A 15,000-nucleotide genomic window follows, 5' to 3' on the forward strand; every position below is an offset into this window, starting at 1 on the left:
AAGGCTGGAAGGAAGCGGGGGGATAATGCTGTTTGTCTCATCTCTCCTCCCTCTGGCAATTTCTTTCTCTTACTGCAATTTAAAAAGTGCGTTCAGATGTAAAACAGATTTAAGGATTAATGTTTTGAAGAAAGATTTTTTTTTTTCCTGAGGTAATTTATTTTCAGTTGGTTTGTATGCTGTCAGGAATGTGAAAAGTAGTAGTATTTAGAGTTAAAAGCAAATAGGAATTATCCTTGCAAAATAGAGATTTCAAGTCTTTCTAAAATTAAAACAAGAAAGAACTTTCCTCTGTAACTCCTTTATCAATAGCTGAGGAGGATGCAAAAGTGTGGGTGTTGGTGTGAGGGGGGGAAATAACGTGTTTACCGGGTTTTGGTTTAGTTTATTTTTTTTTCCTTCTGAAAGCTTGAACTAAGCTGTCATAGCACATTACAGGAAGTTTTATTTTGCTGAGATTTTTTTATTATGTGGTTTTTTTGCATGAAGGGAGGGGTGGTGGTGCCTTTTCATATTTTTATTTTAAATATTTTTTTTTTATTTGAGCTGTCAGATTTCCAGACTTATTGTCTTTATTGTTCTTGCTGATTCCTAACACAGGGTGACTTGAATCATTTGTCTTGTCTTTCCTTCCTGCCTTTGTGTAGACTTCTTGGCCGTACAGCAGGGAACTGAGTACTTTTATTTTTTTTCTTCCCCGCCCCTCTGTCCCCCAACTGATTTATTTTTCAGATGTCGGACACTCTCAGGATCACCCAGACCAAAGAACTTCAAGAAGGTTCATTTTATCAAGAACATGCGGCAACACGATACCAGAAATGGCAGGTACTGTGCATCCAAAGCCTGCTTCTGCAAAGGCAATCCATGGGGTGCAAGGGAAAGGGCAGGTTCAGCATCCTTATGCAAGGGCACAGGGTGCTGTTGCCACTTACCACATACGTAGTAATAGCTTTTACAATAGTCTGTGAAGGTACAGGCTGCGATGCACGCTCCTTCCTCGGGTGAAGTACGAGTCAGTGGAAGTCCTAGCCCATGGATTTTTAAGACCTGTGTGTCTGTAGTGCAAGTAACTTGTGTAAAAGGAAAATCAGTGGGAGTAGGTTAGGCATAATATCATCTGGTTGTGTTTGTGAGTGGGTAGTGCCAGGTGCTAAGTGTGAGAGGGGCACTTGGATGAACATGTCTGGAATAAGTTTATCAATGGCTGAATGATATTTCAGGATCCATTAGTGGGTGTAAAGGTAGGTGTCAGGATAGCTGGGTTGTCAGGGCTGCTTGTGGCTGGAGGCTTACTGGACAAGTGACTCAAGAAAACAGCTTCAGGGAAAGGTGTTAAGGTAATGCTGAGTCTTACAAGATAAATTACAAATGTGACATATCCCACTTGCACCCTTGCATCCTCCTGGATATAAAGTGCTGGCTGGTAAACGTGCAGCTGAGGAGGGTTGTGGCAAGCTGAGGAGGGGGATCCTTGTTTTCAGGGCAGATGCAGGCAGAGGGGTTCTCGGGATGTGTGAGAGCTGCAGCTGCCCCACACCTCGAGCTGGGGCGTGCACTGCCTGGATTGCAGCTGTAGGCACCAGTGGGACCTGTACAGTACCAGTCAGCTGGGACTTCCTTTATTACAAGGGCACAGTGCCTGCATGGTGTTCCCATCAGCAAAATAGGTTCTTCATTGCAATATCATCCAGCTGAGCAGTGGAACTAGTTTATAAAGAAGATACCTGCCTGCTGTTTTTTTTGTCCAAAATCTATTTCCCCATGTGCCTCATGATTTTATTCTTGTGCTTCCAAACCTGAACAGGTTTGAAATGGCTACCTGTATAGGTTGCATATAGACTAGACTATCCCATTGAGAGCTGATCTCTGTACTTGTCTGTTCTCACACAACTGCCATGGGTGAGAACCATGTATGTGCCTGTGGACTGATGCTGGTGGTTTCTATCAGACATAGAACCAAGTCATTAGAAAGTCTGACGTAACATTGAACCACAGGTTTTATGAATTGAGTTCTGGTAGATGTTACTTGGTTCAAAGAAAATTTTCCTTGCATTTATTCTCACAGGTACAATTAAATTAAGTGAAAGATAGTAATCAACGTAAGTACTGCAGAAGGTGTCTCTGAGAGACAGTGGCTTTTTAGAAACAGCTTTTTTTAGCAAACAGGCACATGGCAGAAGTGTAGAACTGTTGATGTAACTATTGTCTGACTAACAGCTGATTATTGTCTTTATAACAAATACATGTGAAGTCAAACACTGAAAAGCAGCCCTCTAATTTTAGTCTGTTTTGTGCATAAAGTTATGTACACTCTGGGAATTTCTTATAACAAAAATACTTAATCATAAAGTATTATGCAAATTCCACAGAGAATGAGTAATTTCTGAGATGCATATATAAAATACATTCATAAACTTGATAGAAGTTTTTACCCTGAAGAGCTGAATAAATATTTGATTCATGAACTGTTTTCTCCATCTGTTACAAAAAAGTATTTGTAGGATATATCCTAGAATTTAATCTTAGTTTATGTATCAGTCATTATGTCTGCTAATATAACTGAATATTTGTCTTGCTAAGAAAATAGTGAATAAGCTTCTGTTATTCAACTGGCTTCTTATCTTTATCAGCAGACACAGTTTTCCAGAATATTTCCATAACAATAATAGAGATCCCTTTATGTAGAATACAGGTACAATAAGAATGAGATACAGTTTTGGAAATGCTTTTCGTCCTGTGGTCGAAGAGCCATGGCAATATTAGCTAAAAATAAAATGCAAAGTCAACACTTCATGCCACTCCTAACACCAGCTAAGTCTAGCAGTAAGTAATCTGAGCACATATTTTTCCAAGGAGCCTGGGTGCTGTCACAGTCACTGAAGTTAATAGGCATTCTGGATGAAAACGACATTTGGAAATTCAGATGGATCTGCTTTATGTGTTCATCCTAAAATCTTGTTTCTGAGTACCTGAAGACCTTTATAAATGGTGTCCCCCCCCGGTTGCCTGTGACATGGAGAAGCCACGGGTATTTCAATGGATAGAAACTCCCCACCCCTGGCTTGTTCCCATGCCTGGGACTTCATCCCAGGCATCTTATGCATGGTCATGCAGGATGCAGGTGCTGAGCTGGAGTCTGTCTCTCTGAGCTCTTTCCAAAACCCCATACCCTTTGGCCTTTCACTTAACTTGAGGAACCCAGCTTTGAAAACATCTACATAGAAAATATTTTTGAGTGGCCAATTTGATAGCTTTAAAATAGCTGGTGCTTTCAGTAATTGTTTCACTGGCGTGTGGCTGTGAGTGGTGAGGCAGAACTGGCTGTGGTTAAAATAAGAGTTCAGCTATTTCAGTGCAAAGAAAACCCACCTAAACACAGACCAGTGCTTATCAGCCAGTCCTTGTAGAGCTTCCTGTTGGTGGTTCTGCACACTGGTTAAACCGGTTTCTATGGATTTGTAGGATGTGGCTTATTAAAGGAGCTGGAAAATTAGGTTTCCTAGACTGTATTATCAAAGCAGTCTTGTAATATAACACAAAATAAATTTTTCCATACAAAGACGGCGACAAACCAGACCTCACGTACAAGTTAGCACAGATAGCCACCAGCATGTGGTGTCATCCTCTTTACTCAGCAGGTTTATTGCTGGTTCTTCCATAAACTGTGAAGCAGATTTTCTATCCAGCAGAAACAGGCCACTGAAACAGCAACTCAAGCCAGTTGAACAAACAATTGATGGTGAGAGTGGGACAAGAACATTTTGAGAGTCATCCTGTTTAGCAGATAACAAAGCAGTAAAATAATGCTTCTCTCCTCCCCAGTGCTATTACTTTCTCAGCTTTTTCTGTTAGTAAATGTACATTTCCATGCCAAGGTCAAACAGCATCCATTAGGGTATGGAAAGTCTGGATTGCTGCCCTTTTAATGATGGAAACACACACATGCACCCTAAGTTGTTGACTGTTAATGATGTTCTTACTGTTCGTTATTATTCTCAGCCACCTTCCAGTAGCCCCCAGCTTGAGCTTGAGAGATTTCAAATTATGTCTGCCACCCAGACAGCATCCATGGTTTGTTTGTTCACCTTTGTGTGCAGGGCAGCAAGGCCTTGGTAGTGAAACATCATCAATCAGGAATGAGAGAAGAGGCTACAGTATTCTGCATGTATTGGGTACATACAATATACCACATAGCCTGATGACAGCCTTTTGGTGCAATCAAACCTAGACAGATGCTGAAGAAAACAGACATTATTCTTCTTTGATTCAAATGAATTACTGATTCCATTGAAAGCCTTGTGCTCAGAATGTTTTCATAGTTCCATAGCATACAACTCATTAGAGAATGGGAAGATTAACTTGTGCAGTCTCAAGACAGTTGCACATTGCCACAGCTCTCTTGCAAAATAATGGTTGCTCTGAGCCATAGTAATTAATACAGCTTTTTGTTGCAATGTGAGAATTGGAGAGTGAAAACCCTTTCATGAAGTAATTTTGAATATGTCTAGGTGGCACAGTGCCAGTCAAGCACTCATGAACCCACTCTGACTCAAGCTGTTTCTGATGTCAGAGGTAGCTCATTTAGAGCTGCACAGGTTCGTAGACGCCCTTTGTTCAGGGGTTGAAATCCAGAAAAATGCTTCTCTCTTACAAACACTAATTCAATTTTCTTGAACAGCAGTGGGCTTCCACCACACTGTCTTCTCTGAAGTATACTTTGTGATAAGTTTCTGGACTTTCTATTCCAGCAAACCATTGCAGGCCCTCAGTTATTTAGTTTGTTTTCTTGGCAGATCATCAGACAGACCTCTAGATAAAATGCTGTTTTATCCCATCTTGATGAGCTTCTGACCACTGCCTTCCCTGCTTCTCTTCCAGTCCAGCTCCTAAGTCTGTTTTGCACCAAACTCCATCAGCAGCTCTGCAGATGAGGCTTTGTGTTATCCTAGCAGTGGAGGTCATGGGCTCCTCTCTCTCCCACTCTGCCTGGGATATGTTTATGTAGAGAGAGTCCCCCTCTTTATGCAAACAGAGGCAATACTTGGTTCCCAAAGAAATCTGAAAATAACTGGAGGCTGGGATGGTGCTTTTGATTTCCTTTCTGATCTGATTCCTTCTGATACACACAACAAGTTTTCTGTGATGACTTCCCACTGTTGTCTCTGCTTGTGGGCATGGAAGCACCAGTTTGTTTTTAAGTATTAGGAGCTGGAGTTGTTTCTAGGGAGGTGTAGGGCGTTGGTGGAAGAGCTGTATTTCCAGAAGCAGCCAGAGGGATTGGGGGGAATATACTTAGTGGGTACTGTGGTTTTTCCAAATTCAAAGATGCATTCTGATGTCAGCCTTGAAATCTGTGCCAAGTTTCATACATCAGCAAACAAGGCTTCCAGTGAACAGGCAAGCTGTTGTGAGTAGCAACCACTCTGCAATAAGCAGTGGCAAGCATAAAATTAATCATATGCCAGGGGTTTTTTTGCTCATGGACTGCTGCAGGAGAACTTCCTAATGCTGTATGCATGTTTATTAGTAGAAACCCTCCTTTATTAAAGGATAAATACCACTTTGCTTTTAAACATGGTTTAAGGAGGAAAATAGGATTGCTATAATAGAACAATCCAAGAGAGGGCAAGGTGATTGTTCTGCATTTTTCTGCATTTTTCCAGCATAACATGCAGCAGCTCTCTTGGGGATCTAAACCTTTTCCAAAAACTATGACTAAGCTGGTCCCATAAGGAAATTTTTAATATCAGCGTAACTGGTACAAGATTTATAGGTGCATATGGTGGTTTTCAGACAGTAAAGTACAAAACAGCTTGCTAAGGTTTGTTGTCCAACTTGGACCGGTGTGGGACAAACAATGAGAAATTGAGGTGAAATCCTCACACAGATCTGTGGCACACAACATCAGAATAATCAATGTTGGAGAGCAGAGCAAGGAAGTGAAATAGGCCCAACAACCAATATAGCAGTAGCTCCCAGCGTTTGGACCACATGTATAGATGTTTAGGAAGGTAAAACATCAGTAAATTCTAACATTAATCAGATTAGAAGATGGCAAAAATTGTCATCACTGTATCTTTTAAATATTGGAGGGGATGCAGCCTGTTGGCCAGCTTCAGAGGAAAGAAGTGTATTTTTACTGTACAATTGTTGGTGTCCTGAAGGTAATAAGGGAAAAGGGTATCTTCATAAACAATCAGTTATTTATTGACATTTTATATATTGCATCTTGATCAAGATTCTCTTGGCTTCTTGCCAATCTGCTTCTCCCAGAAGTGGGATTCAGTAGCTATTGGTAGCTCACACGGTTTTTTGGAAGGTGGGTCTTGACCTCAAGGTGGTTTTGGTGTTGCTTTAATGATATGTCAGATCTTGATGGCTAAAGGTAATAGGGTGGCTGTAAAACAGATAGGTTGGACTGAGGTATTTGGTTTAATGCCACGCAGTGACTTTGCAGATGATGCAGAGATTGGGAGTGTGGATTGGTGGTTGATGTAAGAGTGACCTGGATTCTGAGATAAGCTCTGTGCAGGCAGATAATATATGCTTTCATGTAGCCAAGTCTTGAGCTACCTGCTTATAAGGAGTGAAGGCAAGCTGTGCTTGTAGGAGGGGGATTCCTGACAGTTAGTGACTGAGATAGACGTGGTGCTGGAGGAGAGGGGGCGAGGAGCTGTGGGATCAGCTGTGCCTGAGTGTCAGTGCAACATCGTAAGGGAGAGGACTGATGTGAATGAGGAGTGCAGAGGCTGGGAGGCCATCAGGGCTAGACGTTAATCTTAAAGGTAAGACTGAATGATGTTTATATCTGCATCTGTGCAACTGCTGAGACCAGTGATACTGCCCAGAGACCAAGAAGGGCGATGGGGAAGAACTCATCACAGATTGAAGGAGGAACCTAGAAAACAGTGAAAGGCTCTGAAAGCTTATGATAATAGCAAACTTTGACTTCATCCGTGAGTTGGGCTATTTCAGGAGCAGGAAGGAGTCTTTTGCTTTAGCACAGAAAGGTCATGACCAACAGCTGGAAATTCTTGTTCAAGAAGTGTAGACTCCGAGTCAGCCCCAGAGTTGTGGTGTGCATCATAGGTGGTTGTTGGTGTGCATCACCTGGGTTGCTGCTGGGTTTGTCGCTTTAGGTTCAGCCATGGTGGTGAGTTGTCAGAACAGCTTCTTGCCCCTCTGGGTGGGCTCCTTTCACTAGGGCTGCTTTCACTAGACAAACATCTTGGATTCCAAGGAACGTGTTCAGGATAGTCTTCCTAGAAAGCTTGCAGAGGGGATGGAGCTCCACTACTCATTTTCTGTGTAATGTATGGCACAGGCTTCAGCACTTCTGTTAAGACTCAGTAGCACAATACCCTGTGTGTGAGATAAAGGAGAGGAAGGAGAAATCATCCGTGATGGAAGTTTTATGCTTGCACATTCCTCTGTTGCTTTGCTTATTGTGGTGGTATTTTTAAATTTTAGTCTTTGATTTCTTTTATTTTCTTTTATATTTTAGAATAGTCCTTATCAGCAGCAGAAGATCCTTCTGCAGCATATTTTCAGTGCTGCCATATCGAGACTGTACCCAAGTCGGGTATGTATATTTATACATGTACTACATAGTCTTTCTGGGCCTGCATGTAGACCTGATAATGGAAACAGCATGATGGAGACTAATGCTTTTACATATCTGCTCTGGGAAGAGATAAAAGATATATTTGTCTTGTGTAATGTTACCAGGTTAAAACTAGCTCTGAATCCCCAGTTTATTTATATGTTGCAGTATTGTTGATTATTAAGCTGGAGAAAACTACCCCCTTGAAATCAATGTTCTTGAAAAATGCTCTGTTTATATTGTATCTTCTGACTTCACTTACATTTGACAAAACAAATACTGTAGACAGCACAACTTTTATTTTATAAGCAGTCTAAGCGTTCTCATTCTCCCATGCAGACATGGTGCTACTGTATCTAGATTTCCAGAACTATAGACAAATACTTGGATTTAAACATAATACTTTTTTATCGTACATTTAGCCATTGGTCAGGTTATTCAGTCAGTGTAAACCATTATTTTGGCCATAACACCATACAGGTTCTTAGCTGGTGTAAGCAACATCCATGGAGCTGCCATGCATCCCTTAATGATGAATGAATGAAACACTAGACGTCCAGTAGAAAAATGTATTCAGATTGAAGCCATTCTCCAATGACTGAGAAGGCATTTTGCTCTTCCAGTGAAACTTCGTAAGTGGAAGAAGCTGGATTTGGCTAGGTGTCTGACACAACATGCTGGGTGCCTTCAGAGGAACAGCACATGGCTGGGAAGGGCAGTTTGGGTTGTTGGCAGCTCCATGCCCCAAGGGCAGAGGAGTAAAGTGTGGCCACTGTAGCCACTTGACCCAGAATACTGAGAGTTGCCCCTCGTCAGGATCTGTTTAGTGCCTGCAGGGCACAAAATTAGGGGGAAATACTCAGCTGATACACTGAGGTGAGTTTCAAAGACCCACGAATCATCAGGAATCAAGTTTATCCGGTGTGTAAAAGATGAGTTTGTACATCAGTAATTCAAAACAAAGGGAGGTTATTTTTACTGCACAAAAGGAAGGAGGCACCTTTATAGGAAGGCTGACTTGCTCTCCTATCTCTTACGGTAATTTTTTCCCCTTAATTAAGCTGGAATGACACATCAGGCAAATTGACAGACTGGCAGCTTTGTTCCTCCTTCTTCTTGGGTTCACTGTCATTCATTTATGGTCATTGCCCTGTGGAAATTGCCTCTTTATTGAAAATTGAATGTATTTTGAAACTCTGATGACTGGTTACACCTTCTAAATTACGTCAGTAACAAGCCCAGATGCAAACCTAAATATTACTTCAGCATGTAATGTCTTGTACCATGCCTGCACAGCAAGACAGGCTTGGAATGAGAAGGAAGCAAGTGCCTATGCAAAACAATCCAGCCCTGTTTCCTTTGCTAAAAAGCCAAGGTTAAAAAAAAGAAAATAAAAAAATGCCCTCTGTCTTCCTTCCAGAGCATCAGAGGAAGAGAGGAACAATTCGATGGCACCTCCTTCCAGGAACAGCTGGTGCAAAGAACAGATGAGGCACTATAGCATAAACTGTAGCCACTCTGTTCAGGCTGCACAGTGTTTGCTTACTTCATGTCACATTTTGGATGTGTAGTAGAAGCAGGGGAGAGACACTGGTACCCTTCTGAAGTACTGTAGTGACAGCATCCTTCAGCTTTGCTTTCTCTGAATCTCTGATTGCTGATAGCAGTTGCTGAGCAAGATGTCCGAGATGGTGTATGTTGAGCAAAGATTACTAAATAGTTTACAAAAGAAACAAATAGTTGCAGGGGACCTTGAGCACCTCTGCAATTAGGCTGGAGTAAGCCCTGGTAGGAGTGGTATGATCATGCATGTGGGAGGGGGCTGTTCCATGTGAGAGAAGCACATGGTGGAGCTGCTGGTGCATCTCCACCTCAGCTCCAACTCACAGGCACTGCAGTCAGCGAAGATATCTCCAGGCACAGCTGTGTTTTGGGGAGGCTGCCAGCCCCTATTATATTGTAGGCAACACAAAAGAGCTCTACTGTATCAGTGCTGACAGCTACACTGCACCAACAGATCCATTTTAAAAACCTGTCTGAAAGGCAGTTCCTGTAGTCACAGCTAAACTCTGTCTACTTGGCCAGGGTGGATGGGGCAGCATCACCCCGTATCAACAAGGTGTAAGTAATGTGCTGTAGCCTGTGGCTCTTGCTTGCCCACCTGCCATGCTGAGGTCAAGCTACAGTAGCAAGAGTCATAGTATGGTTTGAGTTGGAAGGGACCTTAAAGATCATCTAGTTTCAACCCTCCTGCCATGGGCAGGGAGGACCTCCCATTAGATCAGGTTCCTCAAAGCCCCATCCAGCCTGGCCTTGAACACTTCCAGGGAGGGGGCAGCCACAACTTCCTGAGCAACCTGTGCCAGTGTCTCACCACCCTCACAGGAAATAATTTCTTCCTAATATCTAATCTAAATCCTACCCTCTTTCAGCTTAAAACCATTACCCCGTGTCCTTTCGCTACAAGTCCTTGTAAAAATTCCCTCCCCAGCTTTCCTGTATCCCCTTCAGGTACTAGCAGGTCCTATAAGGTCTCCCCAGAGCTTTTTCTTCTTCATGCTGAACAACCACAACTTTCTCAGCCTGTCTTCACAGGAGAGGTGCTCCAGCTCTTTGATCATCTTCACGGTCCTCTTCTGGACTTGCTCCAACACCTCCATGTCCTTCTTTTTTGGGGGGCTCCAGAACTGGACACAGCACTCCAGGTGGGGTCTCACAAGAACACAGTAGAAGGACAGAATCACCTCCCTTGATCTGCTGGCCATGCTTCTTTGGATGCAGCCCAGGACACAGTTGACTTTCTGGGCTGCAAGTGCACATGGCCAGCTCACATTGAGCTTCTCATCAAGCAGCACCCATAAATCCTTCTCCTCAGGCTGTTCTCAGTCTGTTCTCAGCCCAGCCTGTGTTTGTGCTTGGGATTGCCATGGCCCAGGTGCAAGACCTTGCACTTGGCCTTATTGAACTTCATGAGATTGGGGCATGGGCCCACCTCTTAAGCTTGTCAAGAACCCTTCCCAAACCCCCAAACTGTTTTCAAGTGGTTGTACAAATACAAATGGACATCTTGGTTATGTGGGGAGGGGAGCTGTGGAAGCACATGAAGGCATGAAGTTTGAGCTGGCCCCTGGAATATGTTTCCCAAATCCCACTCTCCAGCAGCTGGGAAGCTGCCAACTCACTAGAGTGCAGCTGACAGCAGACATTTGAAGGGAAAAGTACTCTATAGTGGCACGGAGGCTGCCAGTGATGATGGTAATTTTTGCTACCAGTGGTTTCAGAAGACCAATATGGTGGTACTTGCTGGGGCTGGGAGGGAAGGACACCATGTGCTGGGGGAATTGCTTTCTCTGGTTTTCTCTGTTACACTGAAGAGAAGCAAAAAGTACAAAGCAGAGTGACATGGTGGGGAGAAAAAAGTAATGAACAGAAAAAATAACTAGACTTTTCTGTCCTCAGAATTTTGTCTGTACCTTGTATCTGATGGAAACCTAATGCTTTCACTTACAGTGTTTTTGTGCAAGGGAAAAGGGGAGAATTAAATTAAATTGACAGAGGTTTTCAGATGTGTTATCTCCTGCTGGAGTCATTGAGAAGCAGGTTCTTTTGTGGGGCTGGGTCCTCTTTAGGTCCAGCTGCATTAAGATGGCCAGCATGTTTGCTGGTGGTGTGAAGACAGGCACAGCTTCACTTGTTTCCACGGCCAAGGAAGGGCAGAGTAATTGGCAGGATCAGAGCTTGCTTTTTGTCTTCCATCTAGACAAGCAGAGCAACTGTGAGTGCAGACAGCCAGATGAAAGTAATGTAAGGAAGGCTATACTGCAAGTCAGGAGCTGAAAGAGGCACTGAGGATCTTGTTTGCTGGCTTCCCTTGGCCTCCACCGGCCTTGTGGCATGACAGCCCAAAGTCATCAGACCATATGCAAGGTGTAGTGGTGGCTCAGGGCAGTGATGAGAAGGTTGTCGTGTACTGAGAGCACTGTAATGGTGTCATTGCCTAAGTTGCTAAATTAACAGACACACAAGCTCTCATTATTACAGGCTGGTCTGCAGAGGCAGGTAGCAGGATCCAGCAACACTGATAATTTATGTCTGAACGCTTGGCTTTGGTTATGATTTTATGAAATACAATGTACTTGTGTGATGCAGTGTAGAAGTGAGGAGATTGAAGTGCTAGTGGTGGTATTGCAGGATTGGTTATGCAGTTGCTACTCTTTTTCAATGTATAGGAAATCTCCATGGCTAAAGAGTTTACATGATCTGAATTTTTGTATGGGAAAAAGTCTTGTTCACCTGTGAAACACACACGCTGTTACCACACAGAGATTTTGCAGTAAAGTTTACAAACAAAACACGTGCATAAGGAGATGCAGCAGTAACTGCTCAACCTTTTTTAACATTGTGAAGAGATACCTGAGCTTTATAAAAATAGTTTCTCCTCCCCTTTCTCACCATTCACTTATGTTGTACTATGGATCGTGTTGACACCCCAGTACTCTTTAATAATACTTAGAAATTTGAAGCATCATATGTAATGTTTTGCTAATGCTATTCTTCAAGTTACTCTTTGTTATTTATATGTAACACTCCAAAAGATGGAAGACCTGCTTTGTGAAGGGTATCGAAACTGGATTTCTGGCTCAGCATCCACTTTACATCTTCTTTTCAGGAGATGAGAATGAAACCCCACCTAGTTCTGCAGATGGGCAGAAAATGGGAGGTCATGCCAGTTATCAGAGGTGCACCTTTTGGAACCTCTGAGCTGCCATGGCACACATCTCTTTGTTCAGAAGTTGTCATGGTGGAAACTCCAAGCAAGTGGAGTTGAGCCTTGTTGCTGTTCCTTTTCCATGACCAGATGGGATGCCTCAGGTCACAATAGCTGCCCCACCACACAGGCACTCAGCACATGCACACTGACTTGCTCTGGGCCCTCAAGAGAGGATTCATGTCATGGCAGACCAAGAGTAGAGCTGTTTGCAGATGGATTAAACAAGACTTGAAGGAATCCATGGGCCAGCAGTGTGCCCTTGCTGCCAAGAAGGCCAGTGGAATCCTAGGTTGCATAAAGAAGAGTGTGGCCAGTAAGTCGAGGGAGTTCATTCTCCCTTTCTCTTCTGCCCTGCTGAGGCCACAGCTGGAATACTGCATCCAGTTCTGGACTCCACCGTTCAAGAGAGACAGGGAGCTACTGGAGAGAGTCCAGAAGAGGGCAATGAGGATGATAGGGGGATTGGAGCATCTCTCTTATGAGGAAAGGCTGAAAGAACTGGGAGTCTTTAGCCTGGAGATGAGAAGGCTGAGGGGAGACCTTATCAGTGTATATAAGTACCTAAGGAGTGGGTGCAAGGAAGAAGTGGGTGCAAGGAAGATGGATACAGGCTCTTCTCAGTAGTTCCCAGTGTCAGAATGAGGGGCAACAGACACAGATGGGAACATAGGAAGTTCCATTTAAATATGAGGAAAAACTTCTTTGTAGTGAGGGTGATGGAGCACTGGAACAAGCTACCCAGGGAGGTTGTGGAGTCTCCATCTCTGGAAATATTCAAAACCTGCCTGGATGCATCTCTGTGTAAAGTGCTCTAGGTTACACACAGAATCACAGAATCTCAGAGGTTGGAAGGGACCTCGAAAGATCATCTAGGCCAGCCCGCCTGCCAGAGCAGGGTCACCTAGAGCACATCACACAGGAACGTGTCCAGGTGGGTTTTGAATGTCTCCAGAGAAGGAGACTCCACAACCTCTCTGGGCAGCCTGTTCCAGTGCTCTGTCACTCTCACAGGAAAGAAGTTTTTTCTGATATTCACATGGAACCTCATATGCTCCAGTTTGCATCCATTGCCCCTTGTCCTATCACTGGACATCACTGAAAAAAGCCTGGCTCTGTCCTCCTGACATTCGCCCTCAACATATCTGTAAACATTGATGAGGTCGCCCCTCAGTCTCCTCTTCTCCAAGCTGAAGAGACCCAGCTCCCTCAGCCTTTCCTCATAAGGGAGATGTTCCACTCCCCTACTCATCTTTGTGGCTCTGCACTGCACTCTTTCAAGCAGTTCTCTGTCCTTCTTGAACTGAGGGGCCCAGAATTGGACACAATATTCCAGATGCAGCCTCACCAAGGCAGAATAGAGGGGGAGGAGAACCTACCTGGACCTACTAACTACACCCTTTCTAATACACCCCAGGATGCCATTGGCCTTCTTGGCTACAAGGGCACATTGCTGGCTCATGGTCATCCTCCTGTCCACCAGGACCCCCAGGTCCCTTTCTCCTATACTGCAAGGTTATCTTACTTCAGTGTTAGAGTTGGACTAGATGATCTCTTGAGGTCCCTTCCAACTCCAGCAATTCTGTGATTCTGTGAATTACTCATTTGGAGATGGTCTCCAGATGGTTTCAGGTGAATTGGAGTTCAGCCCTTTGAGACAGGAGCTGGGGATCAGGCACAGCAGGTATTAGTCTTTTAGCCATTAGTCAGGTCATGCTCAGGGAGCTAGGGTCACTTAACGTGTCCCTAGAGAGGAACTGTTACTGCCAGGCTTTCCCTTCCAGCACAGGGATGGATGGTGCCTGCAGGTTTCTGCCCACACCACTCCTGAGCACTGTCTATGCAAGGGTGCTCTGCTGACCTTCCATGTGACCACAGCTGGGATGGAGAAGGACCAGGGTCATCTCTGCCTCCAGGTAACTACCCTGGAAAAGACAGATTTCTTGGGCAGACATGAGCCCGTTCTCCATGGCTTGGCTACTTTTGGAGCTTCTCTAGGCATCAACTTCCAAGGAGATGGTACAGCTCTGGCAGTCCTCGTGGATGTTGTTGGAGTTGCTCCACATGGCCTGCAGGACGTGGTGGCCTGCAGAAAGGCTCTGCATATGCTTGCAGCCCACTGAGAGCAATCCAGTTCTCACTAGCATTTTAGGGTGCCTAAGCATTTTTAAAAAAGGAGATAGAAATGTTTGTCACTGTTAGAGGTGTTGCAAAGGAGGAAGAAGGTACTGTCTTGTCTTTCCCCACAAGAAAAAAAAGGTAATGCAGTTAGTTGAGTTTATAATTCTCTTGTGTAGTAGGTTTTTTTCCTTTGGCACACACCATTCTGGTCCATAGTTTAAAAACATGCATTTGAAAAGGGACTTTTCAGGCTTGTTTTTGCTAATGGCAAAAACATTCACAGATTGAAATCATACCTATTCTGATGCTATTTTATTTTGTGATGTTGTAAGAACCTGTTAAGAGCTTCCAGGTTCCTGTGAAGTCCTTCCCAGAAGATGAAGCTAGAGGACCTGAGGGAGGAGAGCTGGTGGTGTTGCAGGGATGGAGCACTGCAACACAGCTAGTCCTACATTCAGCTCTCAGCCACTGGGCTTGCAGGGGCTGACTGCCATTGGGGCCAGAGGTG

The 15,000-nt window shown here is 44.0% G+C and overlaps 1 protein-coding gene across 1 annotated transcript in view; it reads left to right on the top strand.

Annotated features, from left to right (window-relative positions):
* CABLES1 (Cdk5 and Abl enzyme substrate 1) overlaps positions 1 to 15,000 on the top strand; it is a 78,963-nt gene that overhangs the window by 41,129 nt on the left and 22,834 nt on the right. Inside the window, exons 3-4 of the mRNA XM_051612846.1 lie at positions 733 to 825; positions 7,505 to 7,582. Coding sequence (XP_051468806.1) covers positions 733 to 825; positions 7,505 to 7,582 — 171 coding nt within the window. The remainder of the gene's footprint in view (positions 1 to 732; positions 826 to 7,504; positions 7,583 to 15,000) is intronic.

Source organism: Apus apus, chromosome 2 (genome assembly GCF_020740795.1).
Source record: "Apus apus isolate bApuApu2 chromosome 2, bApuApu2.pri.cur, whole genome shotgun sequence".
In the NCBI taxonomy this organism is placed as follows: Eukaryota; Metazoa; Chordata; class Aves; order Apodiformes; family Apodidae; genus Apus; species Apus apus.